Source organism: Cervus canadensis, chromosome 12 (genome assembly GCF_019320065.1).
Source record: "Cervus canadensis isolate Bull #8, Minnesota chromosome 12, ASM1932006v1, whole genome shotgun sequence".
NCBI classification, from domain to species: Eukaryota; Metazoa; Chordata; class Mammalia; order Artiodactyla; family Cervidae; genus Cervus; species Cervus canadensis.
Genome location: NC_057397.1, coordinates 64319011 through 64337036, shown reverse-complemented (window position 1 = coordinate 64337036; position 18026 = coordinate 64319011). Strand labels below are relative to the sequence as shown.

Sequence of the window (18026 nt, the reverse complement as noted above, 5' to 3'; positions counted from 1 at the left end):
TCATTTACGAGTTTCTCAAATCCATCCCCTCTTTTCTTATCCTTATTCCCCAGCCTGCATTCCGACTCCCACGGCTGGATTGATGACTGCCCTGTCCCCAGGTTAACCCCCTGAGCCTCCTGCCACCGTTGCCCGAGAGATGGTCTCAGCACCGTCAGAGCCATCATGTCATTCCCCTGTGATGGTTTCTCATGGGCCTGAGGACAAAGTCCATGGGCTTGGCAATTATAAGTAACCTATTTATTCCGTGTCAAATTAATTTTGGTATATGGTATAAGGGGGAGATTTCATAGTACTGGATCTGATTAACCAGTTTACTCCATCCCTTTCGTGAGTAATCCTTTCTTTGGCCGCTAACTTGAAAGGACTTTTTAATATATTTCAAGCAGTATATACTGTAACAAAATCTGTAGCAGCGCTGGGTTTTGCTCTCAGCAACCTTCATACACAGTATCTCATTTGAGCCTTACATCAACCCTAGGGGTAGACACAGCACCATTCTCTTCATTTTAGGGATGATGGTACTGTGGTTTCGGTTTGGTAATTTGCCCGAGGACATTCAACTAGCAAGCTGAGTCTGAATTTGCATCAGGCTGCCTGGCTCCTTAAACACTCCATGATGCTTCCCTAATTTCATACATTTATGCTCAAATTCAGCTTGAGAATCATTCTGTCAAGTTCCCAAGACATAAGCACAACAAATGAACAAAGATGTCCCCCTGGTTTCAAGTTACATTAAACATGAAGGGGAATACAGATCAGGTTGGATTAACTTCTTCACTCCATTAAATATTCAGTTCTCCATCACATCACATCTTTATCTCCGTCTTTCTCTAACTCTTTCCATGAAGTTTCACTATTTTTTAGTACAGGCCCTTCCTCGTTCTTGTTGATTTTTGGAATAGTCTCTATTTCTTTGTTGGCCTTGTCCCACAAGACTTCTTGCAGGGGGTTTTCTCACTGCAGGCTTGTTGATGGGCGGGTAAGTGGGTGAAGGAACAAACCTGGGTTCCCTTACTACCCCTCCTATCCCCCTCCCCACTCCAAGAATGAAAGGCCTGGCCTGTTTGTCCTTGTGCCTTCAGCATCTGAAACAGTGTCTAAGACCTGAAGGTCCTCGACATAATGTTTTTGTTGAATTAAAAAATCTTTACCATTAATTAAATACTGCAACCTTGGATTTCGGCTCCCTTGGTCTCCCACGAGAGGACCAGAACCTGCCCCCAGCTCTGAGGCTTAGGAGGGGTGCGGGCATCTGCCGGTCCAGGTATTGGAGCCTCCGTGGTCTCGTTTGTGACCCATGGGACTGTTTGTTTCTATCCTAGGAATACAAAATTTTTAACTGAGTGATTTCTAGGATGAAACCTAAGAAAGGTTAAAAAAAGTCACGGTTCATCACCTGAAACTTAACTGAAGCAGCTATAGGGCCAGGAGCTGCTATGGGTCACCCCTCATACAGAGCATGTTCTGTGTTTTGCCTTGCGCCCCAGGTTGGGGTGGGGGCGGTGAGCCATGTGTGGGAGTTGCGTCATTGCTGCGTCCTCACCCTTCCTGGCCTAGCTCCAAGTCGCTGTCTTCAGTGTCCCTCGGCGTCTCTTGTCACCAGCTCACAGACTGCGGCCTGTGATGGCCCTGCAGTGGCCTGGCCTTTGCATCGTACCTGTCCTCGCCGAGGCTCCCCGCCAGGTGTGACGCTCTCAGCACCTCACCTGTGAACAGAGGCCGCTGTTGGAGAGATGCTCAAACAAGAAGGGATCTTTTGTTCTGAGTACTGGTTGTAAAATAGTCAGTGCAGTTGTTTGTTTTTTTTTTTCCCTTCCTTATCTCTCTGGATTTTCAGCAAAACTGTTTTCTCCTTTCAGGGACATCCACACCACCACCGGGAAGATCAAAAGAGCCGTGCTGCAGTTCACTCCTGCCAGCTGGACCTATGTGCGGTGGTTTGACCCCAAGTCTTCATTTCAGAGAGTGGCTGGAATATACCTTTTCATGATCATCTGGCAGGTAATTTTTTTCCAGATGCTCAGAAGTAGGAAAAAAAAAAAACCAACATAAAAACCATCCATTGATTTAGGGCTCATGCTAGTTGACATTGCTTATCAGCTCCGTGCATCAAAAGATGTACTGTTCTACAGCTGACATGCAGAATAATTCAACAGTGATGCTGTTACACTTCAGGTCTTGCTTCATTGTGAAGATGTTTTAATATATGGATCTTTGAATTGCAAATTGGAAACAGATTAAAATTCCCTGTAAAAACCTTCTGCTCAGCATCTATCACCCAGTGAGTTAGGCATTGGATTGCTTTCTATCCATAGAATGGTCTTTTCAGGACCAAAGTAACAAATGTAAGGCTTTTTTTTTTATAGTCCAGACTCAGTGTTTGAGTGTTGAGATGGTACCTCAGCTGTTACCACTGTAGGTAATTGGTGAAGTGCTAAATAAAGAAGCTCCCTGAGGGGCCTGGAGCCCCCTGGGGACCCGGATCCTCTGGCGTGGTATCAGCAGTGGGGAGAGGCCCTCCTTCCAAGCAGCCTGAGGTGATGCAGATAGCCTGAGGTCTCAGAAAGAGACTGCCAAACAACTCTTTCCTGGAGGCAGCCTTTTTTATTGACCCTCCTGTTCATAGGTTAATTGTTCCACAGCTTTGGAAGAGTAGCTAAGGAAAACTAGTTTTCACCTGAATTGTCTTCCAGATCTTCAGACATTATACTTTGAACACATGAACAACATACTCCCAACACAAGGAGAAAATTGGCATGTGTCACTTGAAGACAGTCTTTGTCCACAGAAGGAGAATGATAATACCCATCTCAGTAAATGAGGTTTATGGCTGTGGAAGTCTATGTGGATGAATAGGTATAGAGTCGCCATGGTTTGGGGAAGTCAGTGGATAAAATGGGCACATAGGGACTTCCCTGGCAGTCCAGTGGTTGGGACTTCACCTCCAACGGAGGGGGTTGCAGGTTCAATCCCCGGCCAGGGAGCGAAGATCCCTTATGCCTCGAGGCCAAAAAACTAAAACATAAAAAAACAGTAGCAATATTGTAACGAATTTAATAAAGACTTTAGAAATGGTCCCCAACAAAAAAACTTTTTAAAAAGGAGTGGGGTTACTTAAGTGGATGACGGTCAAGTTTTCCCTTCTGGGGCAGCGGCAGGGCAGGGAAAGGTTCCCTTTGATTGTGAGGACCTCAGAAGGATTTGGATTTTCCTAGGGTGGCAGAATTCCATGGCCCACTCTCCCCTGGATCGTGAGCGCCATGCAGGGATCAGTTTCCTATACGTGGTGATGACGAGTGAACTGTTATTTATTTTATATCCTTAAAACCAGCACTATGATCCTCCAATTAAAAATAAATACATTTTAAGAAAAAGCACTGTGGGGAAAGATGCACGTTTTAGTCACTGAAATGAACCTGCTGGTCCATGTGATGTACGTTTTTCTCTTTTTAATACTTGTGTTTATTTTTGGCTCTCCTGGGTCTCCTGCTGCATGGGACTGCTGTCCACTGTGGTGCTCGGGCTTCTCATGGCGGGGCGTTCTCTAGTTGCGGAGCACAGGGTCTAGGTGCACAGACTTCAGTAGTTGCAACACGTGGGCTGAATGGTTGTGGCTCACAGGCTGAGTTGCCCTGTGGCATGCCAGATCTTACCGGACTAGGGATCGAACCCGTGTCTCCAGCATTGGCAGGTGGATTCTTGTCCACTGTACCACCAGGGAAGTACTCATGTGCTCTTAAAGCAGTGACCTTTCCTAATCTCTGCCGCTCACTTCATCTGGAGGGGACAGGAGGGGCCTCTGGGCATGGAGCACGGATTTCCTGATAGACATATTTTGTGCCGCCAGGACAGGTCACCTGATAGTGGGTGGCCCTGGGTGCTGCCCTCAAGGGAGCAGTCTCACTGTCGGCTGAAGCCTGGACCAGCCCCCGCGCCCACTTTTAAGAGCTTTTCAGCCTTTGGTCAAAGATCTGCTTGGTCCCCGGCACAAGCTGAATGAGCCCATAGTTATCTCTCAGTCACGCACAGCATCTCAAGCTCCTTTTGGCTCTTAAAGAGCCTGCTTCCCTGCTGTCAGATGTCTTTTTGACCTGGCCTGATTTCTGTCCAGCAGCGAAGGTGTTCCTCAGCACAGATTTGTTTTCCTGATTTCGCTCTTGAAGCATCTGTCTCCCGACTGTCCCAGCTGCTCACGCGTGTGGGCCAGGTCGCAGTCACGTGAACCTGGAAGCACGAGGAATGGCCGATGCCCCTGTGCCCCTCTCAGCACCCGGCACCTCCCCTGGACCCCTGCTTGGTTGGTACCCATGTTGTCCTGGCTGTACCTGGGCTTAAACAGCAAACTCTTAAGAGACCCGATATATTTTCTGGAAATGATTTGAATATACCAGTTATTATTTACAATGTCCATTGAAGGACTAGATGCGCATGACTTAGCTCGAAGCATCAGGTTGACTCACACCTCCTTCTTTTGCAGCTGACCGAGTTGAATACCTTCTTCCTGAAACATATTTTTGTGTTCCAAGCCAGTCATCCATTAAGCTGGTGTCGAATTCTCTTTATTGGTGGCATCACGGCTCCCACAGTAAGGTAATTCTGTGTTAGCCTGACGGTCATTTGAACATGTTGACCTGCTTTATGTTCTCCTGTGTAGCATAAAGGAAGTCATATAAACTGGCAGATTTTCCATGAGAATGTCATTCTAGACAATCACACTTCCAAGGGAACAAAAAGACTTATACATCCAGAATATGAAGAAAACATTTTGCTTTTCCAACCTCAGTAACATGAAGACTGACACCACCCCATTACATTCAGACCCCTTTATGATCTTCACTGCTATTCTTTTTTTCCCCTTTGCTCAGTCACTAAGTTGTGTCCAACTCTTTGTGACTCCATGAACTATAGCCCGCCAAGCTCCTCTGTCCATGGGGATTCTCCAGGCAAGAATACTGGAGTGGGTTGCCATTTCCTTCTCCAGGGGATCTGCCTGACCCAGGGATCCAACCTGTATCTCCTGCATTGGCAGGCAGATTCTTTACCACTGAGCTACCTGGGAAGCCCTTTTTTCCCCCTGTAGCATCCTATTTAAAACAAAATGAGGAAGAGACATGCTGAGGTTTTCTTCATGAAATTATCAAAAAATACACTATTATGGTGGATTGAAGTCATAAATGTTGTTATTTTTAGAATGAAACTTTATTAGTTCTTTTAGAGCCAATTAAGTTAACTTCCTTTTTCAAATGTCCTTCCTGTGGTCTTCCAGGACAGCAGGGACACGCTTGGGTGTTCATCCTCCAGGGAAGCTGTCCTTGTCCTGGAGTCATGATTCATGTAGGACCCTAGAGATGAGGTGCTGTTCAGAGACTGGAGTCCCCCACATGGACCCATCCCAGTGAACTTCAGAGTGAAACACTTCCATTTGTTTTGTTGTTCCTATTTGGAAAGGATGATTAGGGTTTTATAACTAGTATGGAGTCTCGGCATTGATCAGTAGAAACACCCAGAGTCTCTGCACCACTGATTCAAAGTAAACTTCTTTGGAAACTCTGGGATAATTTAATTATTTTTTAATGTGTGAGTGAACTACATAGGTGAGGGTCTTATCTGCCAAGGAGAGTGGGTGTTTTCCTTGGTCAGACATAGCCCTCACCCCCAGCTAGCACTTCTTATGGTCCTCATTCATTATTACAAATATATGTTAATATATACAGGAAGGTAACAGTTGGTACACCGCAGCCCTTTGGCACTTTATGAACCACTGATATGCTGAAATAGTTATCTCATGAATGCAGTTTTCCTTTTTGTGGGTTGGCACCTCCTTATCTTATTAAAACTTGATTTAATTTGAGGCTTACTGTTATTTTCAGGAAAGATTAGCAGCAGTTCCTTCATAAAATTAGGAGTAATTAAAAAATAAGTGGGGAAAGAAATCTCTTAGAAAACAGAACAGCAAATCACATGTGATTTATCATGAAATTTCCTTATTGTTAAACATTTCACAGCAAAAACTAGAGACTCAACCAGAAACTAAAAATCCAGTGTTTGGACTTTTTGAGAGCTCCTTAAAATTTTTGCCAGACTGTATGGGCTTTCAAATGATTCTTTTTTTGTTTAAAAATTAGCCACTTCCTTTGTTCCTACATCACTTGAGGCTAAGGATATGGTTGACAAGCTTCTTGGAAAGATGGAAATGCTAATGGATTTTAGGTTCCGATGAGCAAATGCCAGGCCCAGAAAGAAGTGAAAACGCAGGCTTCAGTATAAATCATACATACTTACCAGGTCTCTCTTTTTTGGTTAGACTTTCATATGACTCTGCTTTGAGAAGATAATTTGAGTGAACATTCTTTTAATCTAATATAATGTGTAGTATCAGGGCATGGATACAATTAATAAAGTAGCTGAACTGGTAAAAGCAAATTAGGTAATGAAAATGTGAAGTTAGAGGAAAACCTGAATTCTTTACAGCTAGAATTCTTCACTTTGGGGTACAGAGCCGATAGTTCGTGGATGAGCTTTAGGCATTCGTGAATCCCCTGAAGTTTAATGCAGAATTTTGTGTGCATGTTTTATGTGCCTTTATCACAGCTGTCATCAAACCCTCAAAGGGGAGTCTGTAACCCCAGCCCTTACGCCCCTGGTTCATATGTCACCTCCCCAGGGATGGGTCGAGTTTCAGGGGCAGTTCTAAGACTCCCAGCCTGTGTTGTCCTGCAGGCAGCCTCTCCCACGTGTGGCTACTGAGCACTGGGAGTGTGGCCAGTCACCTTGAAATATTTCTGAGAGCCAAAATGAATAGATTTCCTGCCTGGTTACAGTCAGCAGCCTTTGTCTTAGAGAGAGCCAGAGGAGACAGAAACAGTGTAGGTGAACTTCTGGAACTGCCTCCGTGGAGAGAGACTGAAGCACCCACCTGGGGTGACTTTGGCTCAGGAGTGTGGGAGTCTGCCTCTGAATCAAGACTGCCCCTGCCAATAATCTGGCTCTTTAAACCACCTCCCTCCAACCCAGTCCAAATTCTTAGCCTCTTACAGGAAGGTTTCAGCAGGCACTGGCTTCCTATTCCTTTGAATAGAACTAGACCAGGCCGCTTGAGTGTGTGGAACAAGGCAGACAATTTTTATATTCACACCGTCAGAGTGATTTAGTTCTGTATTGGCTTACTGGTCTTCCGGGGGTACTCAGTGAATTTCACCTTTGTTCTTTCAGACAGTACTACGCTTACCTCACCGACACGCAGTGCAAACGTGTGGGAACACAGTGCTGGGTGTTTGGGTGAGTAATCTGTTATCATTTGAAACCACTTATGTCTGTAAATTTCTTGAGTTCTTCCTTGACCCTACATTAAGTGCCTTTCAGTGCAGTTTTATTTTTGTGTGTCTTTCGCTTTTAACATTCCTTTTCTGATTTAAATTTAGACTAGTTAACTGGCAAGTTACAGAAAGAGGATGTAGAAATTATTTTTTTAAAAGATAGTAGGAAATCAAAAGATATTTTCCACACAGAATTGGAGGTCTTGTTTCCTGAAATAAATTAGGAAATGAATTGTTAGAATTCCCTCTGAAATCGATGGTAAGTTTGGGATGTCTTGTGATGGGCTTGACCACACTTCATGTTACTTTCACACCAGAAAGGGTCTGGTTTGATTGTCCCAAAGAAAACTACCACGTAGCCACATGGTCACAATTTATCATCTTATTATAGATACAAATGCTGTATCTGAATTTATAATTACTTAAATGATATGAAAGAAAGCATAGGTTATCCAGTTTCACCCCCAGTATTAAACGTGAAATGCTGTTCAGTATCTCAGGTAATTGCTTCCTCTGTATAACACCATCCACATCTCACTATGCCATCTAGCAATAGACGTTCCAGAGACATCCAGCACGTCTGTGTGTGAAGTTATTCCTCAAGGAGCTTAAATTCAGGACCTAATCTAGATTTTAAGCTGAGCATAAAGAAAATCCGATGAAAACCACAACTGATTTTTAAACAGAATTTTTTTCCCATGTAATGCATATTGATAATGTAGAAAAGAATAGACTAAAGATCATCCAAAGACATCAACTGTTTAGAGATACTTGCTGCTTACATTACATTGTCATTCCTTCCAAACATGTGTGTGTGTGTGTGTGTCTGTGTGTGTGTGTGTGTCTGTGTGTGTGTGTCCAGCTCTCACCCAGATTCTGGAAGGGTTACTCAAGTTTCCCACCACCTTCTTTTCAAAAAGACAAAAGGGCTTTGTCACTGTTTCTCGCAAACTCTGTGATGTAAGCTGATTTTCCTATCCAAAGTAGCTTAAAGGGTAATAGGATGGATTCAGTTTCCATTGTTTACTGCTCTGCTGGGAGAGAGAATCTACATTTACCAGACTCCTTACATACTTCTGTCGCAGGAAGGTGGTCTGCCTTCTTACTGTCTTGTCCAAGGACTGCGAATCTTTTCTGCCTTTGAGCTTTTCCTCTGTCCCATGCATCTTCTTTCCATGTGAATTTTTCTTTTCACATTTATAAATCCTTGCCACAGTCTTATTCTGCTGTGACTGGAGAACTCTTGTCTAGTCACCTGTTGAGGAAAAAGGAGATGGTGGATCAGAGAGACAGGTAGTTCTCCCTAATCTGGTATCTTGAAAGTTTATTCCCTGTGGTGGGAGATATAGCTGAAAGGAGCTAGGCCAAAGGGTGGGAGCAAACGCAGAAAGCTGCCCCTTGCTGGAAACAAGACCGGGAGCTGACTGTGACTCAGATCAGGAACTCCTTATTGCCAAATTCAGACTTAAATTGAAGAAAGTAGGGAATACCACTAGATTTTTCAGGTATGACCTAAATCAAACCACTTACAGTTATACAGTGGAAGTGACAAATGGATTTAAGGGATTAGATCTGATATACAGAGTGCCTGAAGAATATGGACGGAGGTTTGTGATACTGTATAGGAGGCAGTGATCAAGACCATTCCAGAGAAAAAGAAATGCAAAAAGGCAAAATGGTTGTCTGAGGAGGCCTTACAAATAGCTGAGAAAAAAAGAGAAGCTAAAGGCAAAGGAGAAAAGGAAAGATATACCTATTTGAATGCAGAATTCCAAAGAATAGCAAGGAAAGATAAGAAAGTCTTCCTCAGGGATCAATGCAAAGAAATAGAAGAAAACAAAAGAATGGGGAAGACTAGAGATCTCTTCAAGATAATTAGAGATACCAAGGGAACATTTCATGCAAAGATGGGCACAATAAAGGATAGAAACAGTATGGACCTAACAGAAGCAGAAGATATTAAGAAGAGGTGGCAAAGAGATGGGGAAACAATGGAAACAGTGAGAGTCTTTATTTTTTGGGGCTCCAAAATCACTGCAGAGAGTGACTGAATGAAATAAAAGACACTTGCTCCTTGGAAAAAAAAGCTATGACCAACCTAGACAGCATATTAAAAAGCAGAGACATTACTTTGCCAACAAAGGTCCGTCTAGTCTAAGCTATGGTTTTTCCAGTAGTCATGTATGGATGTGAGAGTTGGACTATAAAGAAAGCTGAGCACCGAAGAATTGATGCTTTTGAACTGTGGTGTTGGAGAAGGCTCTTGAGAGTCCCTTGGACTGCAAGGAGATCCAGCCAGTCCATCCTAAAGGAAATCAGTCCTGGCTGTTCATTGGAAGGACTGATGTTGAAGCCGAAACTCCAATATTTTGGCCTCCTGATGCGAAGAAGTGACTCTTTGGAAAAGACCCTGATGTTGGAAAAGACTGAAGGCAGGAAAAGGGGATGACAGAGAGTGGGATGGTTGGATGACATCACCAACTCGTTGGACATGAGTTTGAGTTAGCTCCGGGAGTTGGTGATGGACAGGGAAGCCTGGCGTGCTGCAGTCAGGAATGTCAGGAATGCATGACTCCATGCTGCAGTCATGGAGTCACAAAGAGTCGGACATGACTGAATGAGTGAACTGAACTGAACATGCTTCTTCACGATAAGTGCAGCAACAGGCACGAAGGGGAGGGAGAGTCCTGGGTTCCATCCAGCCACAGATTGGCCGCCTTACTCAGCCTGGTCAAGATCCGAGATTGAAATTGGCCCTAAGTTGAGGGCAGTACCACACCGGGGCTGCCCAGGGTGAGATGGTTGGTGTTGCCTCAGCTGCCAGGCTTCATAGAGACTCCCACAGTGCCCAGGCCTCTGGCTTCCAGCCCCAGGCCAGCAGCAATTTGAGTCCCATAAGGAAGTGATGTTGACCTCCCAGGAGGGTGTTACATATCAGGACTCCCTCTAAGGGCCAGCGTTGCTGGGTAAGGGGTCCGTGGATAGCTGGGGTGATGCATCCCCGTTCCCGCTGCTCCCCACATCCCACATCTCCTCCAGGTCCTTCTCCTGCTCCATGGTCTCCTCACAGCAGTTTTCTTCCAGCTGCCAAAATGAGTCTCCACAAAATGAATCCAGTTCAGCCCTCTGCTGCAATGCCCCCAGGATTCTCAGGTCCCTCAGACTGAAATCTGAGCTCTGGGGTGGCCCTCAAGACCCGTGTCAACCTCATGACCTCACGCCGCCCCTTCCCCTCTGTCCTGACCCCTCTCCCACCCAGTCTCTACTCAGAGTCACCTCCATGGACAACAGGTTAGCTCAGATTCCTCAGCATGTGGGAACAAGTCATGCTGAAGTTTCTGACTGAAAAACACTGGTCTTTAGAGCAAATTTCAGGTCGTTATGGAGTCAACCGAGTGAGTCATGACCAGCATTTTTCTGACAATGAAATAGAGTAGGAAAATGTCAGAGCAAGGGGACAGTTGTTTTGTGTGTTTGGGAGCAGGTTGTGTGTGGGGGTGGGGGAACAAAATGAAAATTGTATTTCTTGCCATGGGACTCAGGTCACAGAAGTCTGAGAAACACAGCTCTAACCAACTGGTCAGGGAGCTCTCCAAGGGCGCCTCAGTCTGTTGACTATTTAGAAGCCTGTCACAGTAAAGCCCGCTGTTCTGTCCCCTCAGGGCAGGTGGGCAGACTGACTTCCTGTTGCAGTGCCTCAGGCCGTCCCAGCCCGGCTGTGTTGCTTTGTGTGTCTGCCCACAGGTGCCCTTCCCGAAGCTGCTTTGCTGCCCCCTAGTGTCAGCTGGTGGTCTCGACCTCAGGGTGACAGCCGACCTCAGGATGACAGCCGACCTCAGCCCTGCGCCCCCTAGGGCCTCCCATGATGCCGGGCTGAAATGCTGCTTTCTCACAAGGGCTGGGCTTTATTGGGCCGTGTGTGTGTGTGTGTGTGTGTGTATGTGTGTGTGTGCGCGCGTGCAAGGGCTGGGCTTTATTAGGCCGTGTGTGTGTGTGTGTGTGTGTGTGCAAGGGCTGGGCTTTATTGGGCCGTGTGTGTGTGTGTATGTGTGTGTGCAAGGGCTGGGCTTTATTGGGCCGTGTGTGTGTGTGTGTGTGTGTGTGTGTGTTCTTTAAAGATTCAGGCAACCGACCTCAGCCCTGTGCCCCCTAGGGCCTCCCACGATGCCGGGCTGAAATGCTGCTTTCTCACAAGGGCTGGGCTTTATTGGGCCGTGTGTGTGTGTGTGTGTGTCTGTGTGTGTGTCTGTGTGTGTGTGTGTTCTTTAAAGATTCAGGCAACCACTCCTGTGTGTGTGTGTGTGTTCTTTCTTTAAAGATTCAGGCAACCACTCCTGTGTGTGTGTGTGTGTGTTCTTTAAAGATTCAGGCAACCACTCCTGTGTGTGTGTGTGTGTGTGGTCTTTAAAGATTCAGGCAACCACTCCTAAACCTTGTTCACCCCGGGGGACAAGACCCCCCAGGCTCCCTAGAGATACACACATACTGCAGACTTTCTGCTTTGGTGGTTCTGACTCCAGGAGTTCAGTTGTTTACAGCTGTCCATCCATTTGACCATGGCAGTGACCTCTGTGTCTGCAGTAGAGAGGGGACCTGGGGTCTTCCAGGCCCCTTCCTGCCTTTTCAGAGATTTTGCCTGTAACAGGACCAGTCCCTGATTGTCTCACTTCCCTCCTGAGCAAGGAATTCCTACCATGGCTTTGTCAGAAATCACTATTTCTGGGCAGTCATTGGGATTAAGGGATAAGCTGTGTTACCCCATCTCCTCAGTTCTTGCCTTCAATTTCTGAACCATAATAAAGATCTGATTCTAATATTCATAAATGAAGTTCTATAATACAAGATTGGCTTTTTTTCTTTGATGTTTTAATTCAAGAGTAAAACATGGAAGTTTTTTTAAAACATTTTTTTTATTTAGCAAAATTCCTTATGGATGCAGAGGATAAAGGGTTTTTATTGTCAGCAGAACTGGACATATTAAATCTGGAAATTCCTAGATGGCTGGGAGGGAACGTGATTGCTGCCTTGAAGTTACTGAAAGCCTCACCTGGAGGCTCACGCTCCCCTGTATGACTGTGGAGGGCAGAGTTAGGACTGGGGCGGGAGGAGGCAGATACCCGCTGGAAATGAGGAACAACTTCCCCAAAGCTAAAGAGACTGAGAGGGCAGAAGCAGCTGCCCACAGAGGTGGTGGATTTCCTATCCCTGCCAGGGTCTCAACCAAGGGGGTGTCTGTCCCCCTGTCGTGACGGCTCTGACTGAGGTGACATCAGGTGGCCCGCGGCTATGAAAATGTACACATTGAGATTGTGGTCTGTGAGGAAGGAAGATGTGAAAAATAACTCATTTCCGGGGAGGAATAAAGGGATGAATAGGCAGAACACAGTGGGCTTTTAGGGCAGTGAAACCATTCTGTCTGACCCTCTAATGGTAGATGCATGTACACTAAGTCACTTCAGTTGTGCCCAGCTCTTTGCAACTGTAGTCCATGGGATTCTCCAGGCAAGAATACTGGAGTGGGTTGCCATGCCCTTCTCCAGGGGGTCTTCCCAACCCAGGGACTGAACTTTCATCTCTTACATCTCCTGCCTTGGCAAGCAGGTTCTTTACCACTAGCACCACCCGGGAAGCCCAGTGGTGGATACGTTACACTTTGAACATCTATCCAAACCCAGAGAATCTACACCATCAGAGTGAACTCTGAGGTAACCTGTGGACTTTGGGTGACTATGTTCATCATTTGTGACAGATGTACTGCTCTGGTGGGGGATATTGATAGTGGGGGAGGCTGTGCATGTGTGAGGGCAGAGAATGGTCAGAAATCTGTACCTTTCCCTTAATTTACTATGAACCTGAAAAACTGCTCTGAAAAAAGAGAGGAGTAACAGTAAAATAGCCTTTTTTTATTATATATATATATATAAATACATATAATATGTATTGTCTCTAAAGAAAGCACAGTAGACTAGAACACTGTCATTTTGTAGGGGACTTGCTTCAAGTGTTTGGAGCAGAAATCTTTTGACCTGTTGAACTTTCTGATGGAATTATGCATGTTTCTGGTAATGCGTTATGTTCTGATAAGGTGAGTTTGTTATTTAACCATTTAACCTCTTGTTCTGTGTCACAGGGTCATTGGTTTCCTGGAAGCTATTGTCTGCATAAAATTTGGACAAGATCTCTTCTCTAAGACCCAGATACTCTATGTTGTGCTTTGGCTTCTTTGCGTGGTAAGTCATTACTTTTCTACCTTGAAGTGTTAAACTCCCCATGGTCTCTTCTAAAACAAAACAAGACCCTCTTGTGCACCAAGGTTTCCTAGACATTTATAGACAAGACATACTACTTGTCGTAGCCCAAGATTGGCCATAGTATGAAGTTCAAGAACAAATACGTAGGACCACGCGGCACCCTAAAATTGGTCCCCTTTGTAGGTCTGATCACATGCCCCCAGCAGGTGCATTATACTCTCATTTGTTTCACTTGTGAGCATTCGTCTTCATTTGCTGAGAATGTCAGGTTTGCCTTGAGGGGACGATAGTTATCCGTGCCCTGTAATGTGTGTATTACCATTCAAGGATTTATGTACAAAACGACAGACTCTGGTTTACAGGCCATGTAGGGGGAGGGGGTTTGGAGGTAATCAGTCCACGAAATTTCTTCCCCCACTTCCCTGGGCCAATGTTATATTTAGGCCACGCCTGTGTTGGGCATATTTTCCTCTCTGAAGGGAAGAGTCCTGGGGGCCTCCAGCTTCATTGTCCTGGGACTTTTCCCTCATCTCTCAAATGAAACAATATCTTACCTTAAAATTTTTAAAATTTAAAATTCTGTGATTGCCCTTCTAAATTTGTTTTGTTGCTTTGGAGAAAAGTCTTATTTTACATTTAAGATTCTTCGCTTTTACTTACTTGGTCTAGAAAATCAACTCGGACTTTTAAAAAATTTTTATTATTAGCACATAAATTTCAAACATATGGAAGTAGATAAGATCACCCAGATAGCAGTTATCCACCAATGGCCAGTCTCATGTCCTTCTGTTCCACATGTACCATCCCCACCCCAGCTTACTCAGAAGCAGGCCCACCTTTCCTATTTCAGGATGTCTCTCTAAAAAAAGACATGAATGCCTTTTTGTTTAATGCAGCCACCATGACATTATCACACCGGAAAAAGAATTCATTCTTTCATACTGTTAAGTAGCTGATCAGTGTTCACATTTCTCATGTATTCTTCAGGTTTGTATTTTCTGAGTTTATTTGAATCAGCATCTACTCATTGCAGTTGGTTTGCATGCCCTTTTTAATCTACATGTTTCCCTCCATCTCTAGTGCTTTCTCCTTTGCAGTTTATTTGTTGGAAGAAACAAACTCTTTTGTCCTGTAGGTTTTCCCCTCGTCTGGTTTTACTGATGCCATCCTTGCTGTCATTTGCCAGATTTCTTTGTCCTCTATATTTTCTATAAATTGGTAGCTGGATCTAGAGGCTTAATCAGATTCAAGTCTTTTTGTTTGTTTTTACCTTTTGGCAGGGCTGAATTTCGTATTTTTAAAGTGTTTTTATTGCCTTTCACGGTGTCTATTTTTAGGATTACTTGTTAGAAATCCTAACTGTGCCAGGGCACCTTGAGCCTGTGCTGTTTTATCTTGAACAGTGAAAGGGGCTAAGGATCTCTTTTGTCCTCAAACAACAGAATTCATGCTCAGATGTATTTTTTCCATCACAGTGAGACTAGATATAAGGATTGGTTGGGGGGGAGTGTGTCAGACAGGCCAGGAAATGTTACCCTTTGCTCCTCACGTTTCTCTCTGGCATGGGCACCCCGGCTCTGTGAATTGTAGCGGGTACTCACGGTGGGCAGGGGTGGGCACAGCCCTCACCTGGCACCAACGGGACCACAGGCAGGTTAGAGCAGGCAAGGCTCCTGAGATGTGGGCAGAAGGTGCTTCTTATCAGAGCCTATTGCAGGCCTCCTCTGGGGGCCATCAGTAGCCAGAAGAGTCTCCCCATGGTCGGCCGTGTCCAAGGAGCTGTCTCTGGTCACCCAGCTGGCCGGGCCCCTTCAGTCTCTAAGTTTTAGAGACTTTCACTCTGTTTTACTGATTAGACACTTAGCGTCTGCTTCCTTAAGTTGGTGAGTTTTGATGCACCTTGGTGTCTATGCAATGGTAACTTTATCGAGGACACGACCATTTCTCAGTCTCTCCATCCCTTAGCGTGGTCCCTTGTAAGTCCATCACGTGGCCAAGTGCTCATCAGAGCTGCCCTGCTGTGGAGCAGCACAGGTAGGTAATGGGGAAGATGAGATTTATTCATGCTTACCGCGCCAGGCGCTGCTCCAAGCACTTTTCACACATTGCGTATTTGAGCTTCACACTTTGAGGGGAAGTACTCTGTTACCCCTCTTTCCCAGATAAAGGCACACAGAGGTCCCCCTAACTTACCTAAGGTCACACAGGTCGTCCATGGCAGAGCCAGGGCTCAAACCCAGAGAGTCTGGCTAGATTTCCTGCTCCCCCCTCCACGGGGTCCTCCACGGGGTCCCCCTCGGAGGCCCTCCAAGGGCACGTGGGAGTTACCTCTGCTGACTACTGATGCTCAGACATCATCTCGGTGTGTGCGCGCAGAGCCGGAGGAGCTCTGGAGAGAGCAGCCGACAAGCTGGGGTGCATCTCAGGCGGTCACGTGTGCTCGGGGTCACCCGGGATCTCCCATCTCTCCGGCGCCCAGCCTAAGCCCCGAGGCGAGGCGGCCGCCGCCTCCCGACGTCACCCCTCGAGTCAGCCGTCAGGCTCCCCGCCATGTGACCCACCCAGCTCCACCCCGTCCTCTCCCATCTTCTCTATCCTGCCCTTCGAATCCGTTCTCCACTCTGCTGCCAAAGGGGTCTTCCAGGATTCAGGTCGGAATCCCTTCTTCCCCTCTTAGAATCAGTCTCGATTGCTGGTGCTTGAGAGGGCCCAAGAGAACAGTATTTCCCCCAGACCACAAGGTTCAGAGCAGTTAGGAGACAGGCAGGAAGGAAGAACGAGGGCTGTGGAGTCAGAAGCATCCGCTTCATGACCGAGCGCCCACGTTCTCAGTATCCGCGGCCGATGCCAACAACAGCCTTCCAATCGTGAGCCCCAGGAGCAGACACACTTTCCTCTCTGGCCTCAGAAAAGCCGGCTTCCCTGCGCTGAGAAAGGATATGGCCCGCTTGCTCATCCCTGTTCCCCAGTCAGTTAAGACACACCGCCCCCTGGGGAAGGGGCAAGGGGTGAGGGGAAGGGGCAAGGGGTGAGGGAAAGCCGCAGGGTTACCCCGGGGGCGCTCCCTCTCGGGGGCAGAAACGGCGGAAGGAAGACGGGTCCCCAGCGCCCATCCAGCAGCGGAAATACGAAGTCGTGCCCGCGGTTCGGGGTCGTCACTCTGGGTGGTTCACACGCCCAGCCCTGCAGTACCCCGTCCTCAGGCTCCTCGACTGTTACCGGTTACTGAACACCTCAGCGCGTCGTCCTTCCTGACCTGTCCTGCCTGCACCCGAGAGGTTTCCTCTGTCCACGCTGAGCGCGTTGCCCTGCTTTTTCCTCCACCTGGTGAACCTTAATGCCAAGACCAGCCTTCCATCTGCGCCCGGCGTGCAATACACTCCGGCCTGCAAGGCAGACGAGAGGACTCCCTCCTCGGGGGGAACCGTCCCATTCCGTACATACTTCCTCAAGCTCTGGCCCCAGTGTGACGTTTTCTGTGGTGGTTTATGTCGGTCTCCTCAACCTGGCACTTCCTGCTGCTCACAGAGAATAAGTCTCCATCGTCCTTCAGTCCCATGGACGCCAGCCAGCACAGTGCCTGAGGCACAAGAAACACTCATCCAATGCGGGGAGACGAAGGGGGTGAGGTCCAGAGACGGAGACCAGGGGGCCCAGACATATTTGACGAGACAGGCAGGAGTGAAGACTCGAAGCGCCCCCGCGCCGGCGTCACAGGAAGATGGCGGCCTGTCTGGGGAACGAGGGCGAGAGCAAGGCGGAGGAGGAGGGGGTCGGACGTGTCTCAGGACTGGCTCTGTGTGTCAGTGGGAATTCAGAGGTTTTTTCCAGTGGAAAGACTGCCTCACGGAGCAGCTGGAGGCCGGGAGAGCGTGGAAGGGAGGGGACAGAGGAGGGCTGAGCCGGAGGGTGTCGCTGGGAGCTCAGTGCGGACCTGTCCCAGGCAGTGGCATTGAAGGTGCGGCGAAAGGGCGGCAGGAACCCGGCCCAGCAGGCGTCCCCTCGGCAGAGCTGGGGAGGGCCGCTCGGCTTTCCTGTTTGGGCCACTGGTGGCTTCCGGTGCTGGTGACTGGTTGAGGGGTATCCGAGAAGGGAGCTCAAAGGAGGTGTGTTAAGGTGTGAAGGACCCTTAGGTTTTACAGGTGAGGGTGTCTTGTGTCGTTGGAAATTCTGGTCTGTCCAGGAGCTCTGGAAAGACTCGGTCAGCGGTGGAGACGCAGGAGTTGGGAGGCGTCCACGCCTGGGGTATGGTAGGAGACATTGGCGTGGTAAGAGTTCGGCGCCATAGTGAGGGGAGGAGAGGCTAGCTGAGGATGGGGACCGGGGAGCAGCCACATTTTAGAAGCTGGGCTGGGGACGAGAAACAGCCACAGGAAAGAGGACTTTGCAGATAAGCCAAATCCCCCTGTTAGTGCTGTCAGTGAGGAGTGCCATGGAAAGGGAGCTGGCCTGAAGA

General features: G+C 47.2%; 1 protein-coding gene across 1 annotated transcript in view; it reads left to right on the top strand.

The window, feature by feature from the left end:
- The window catches only part of PTDSS1 (phosphatidylserine synthase 1), a 69199-nt gene that overhangs the window by 43212 nt on the left and 7961 nt on the right, over window positions 1-18026 (top strand). Inside the window, exons 7-10 of the mRNA XM_043483058.1 lie at window positions 1863-2004; window positions 4481-4593; window positions 7216-7281; window positions 13450-13549. Of these exons, the coding sequence (XP_043338993.1) occupies window positions 1863-2004; window positions 4481-4593; window positions 7216-7281; window positions 13450-13549 (421 nt within the window). The remainder of the gene's footprint in view (window positions 1-1862; window positions 2005-4480; window positions 4594-7215; window positions 7282-13449; window positions 13550-18026) is intronic.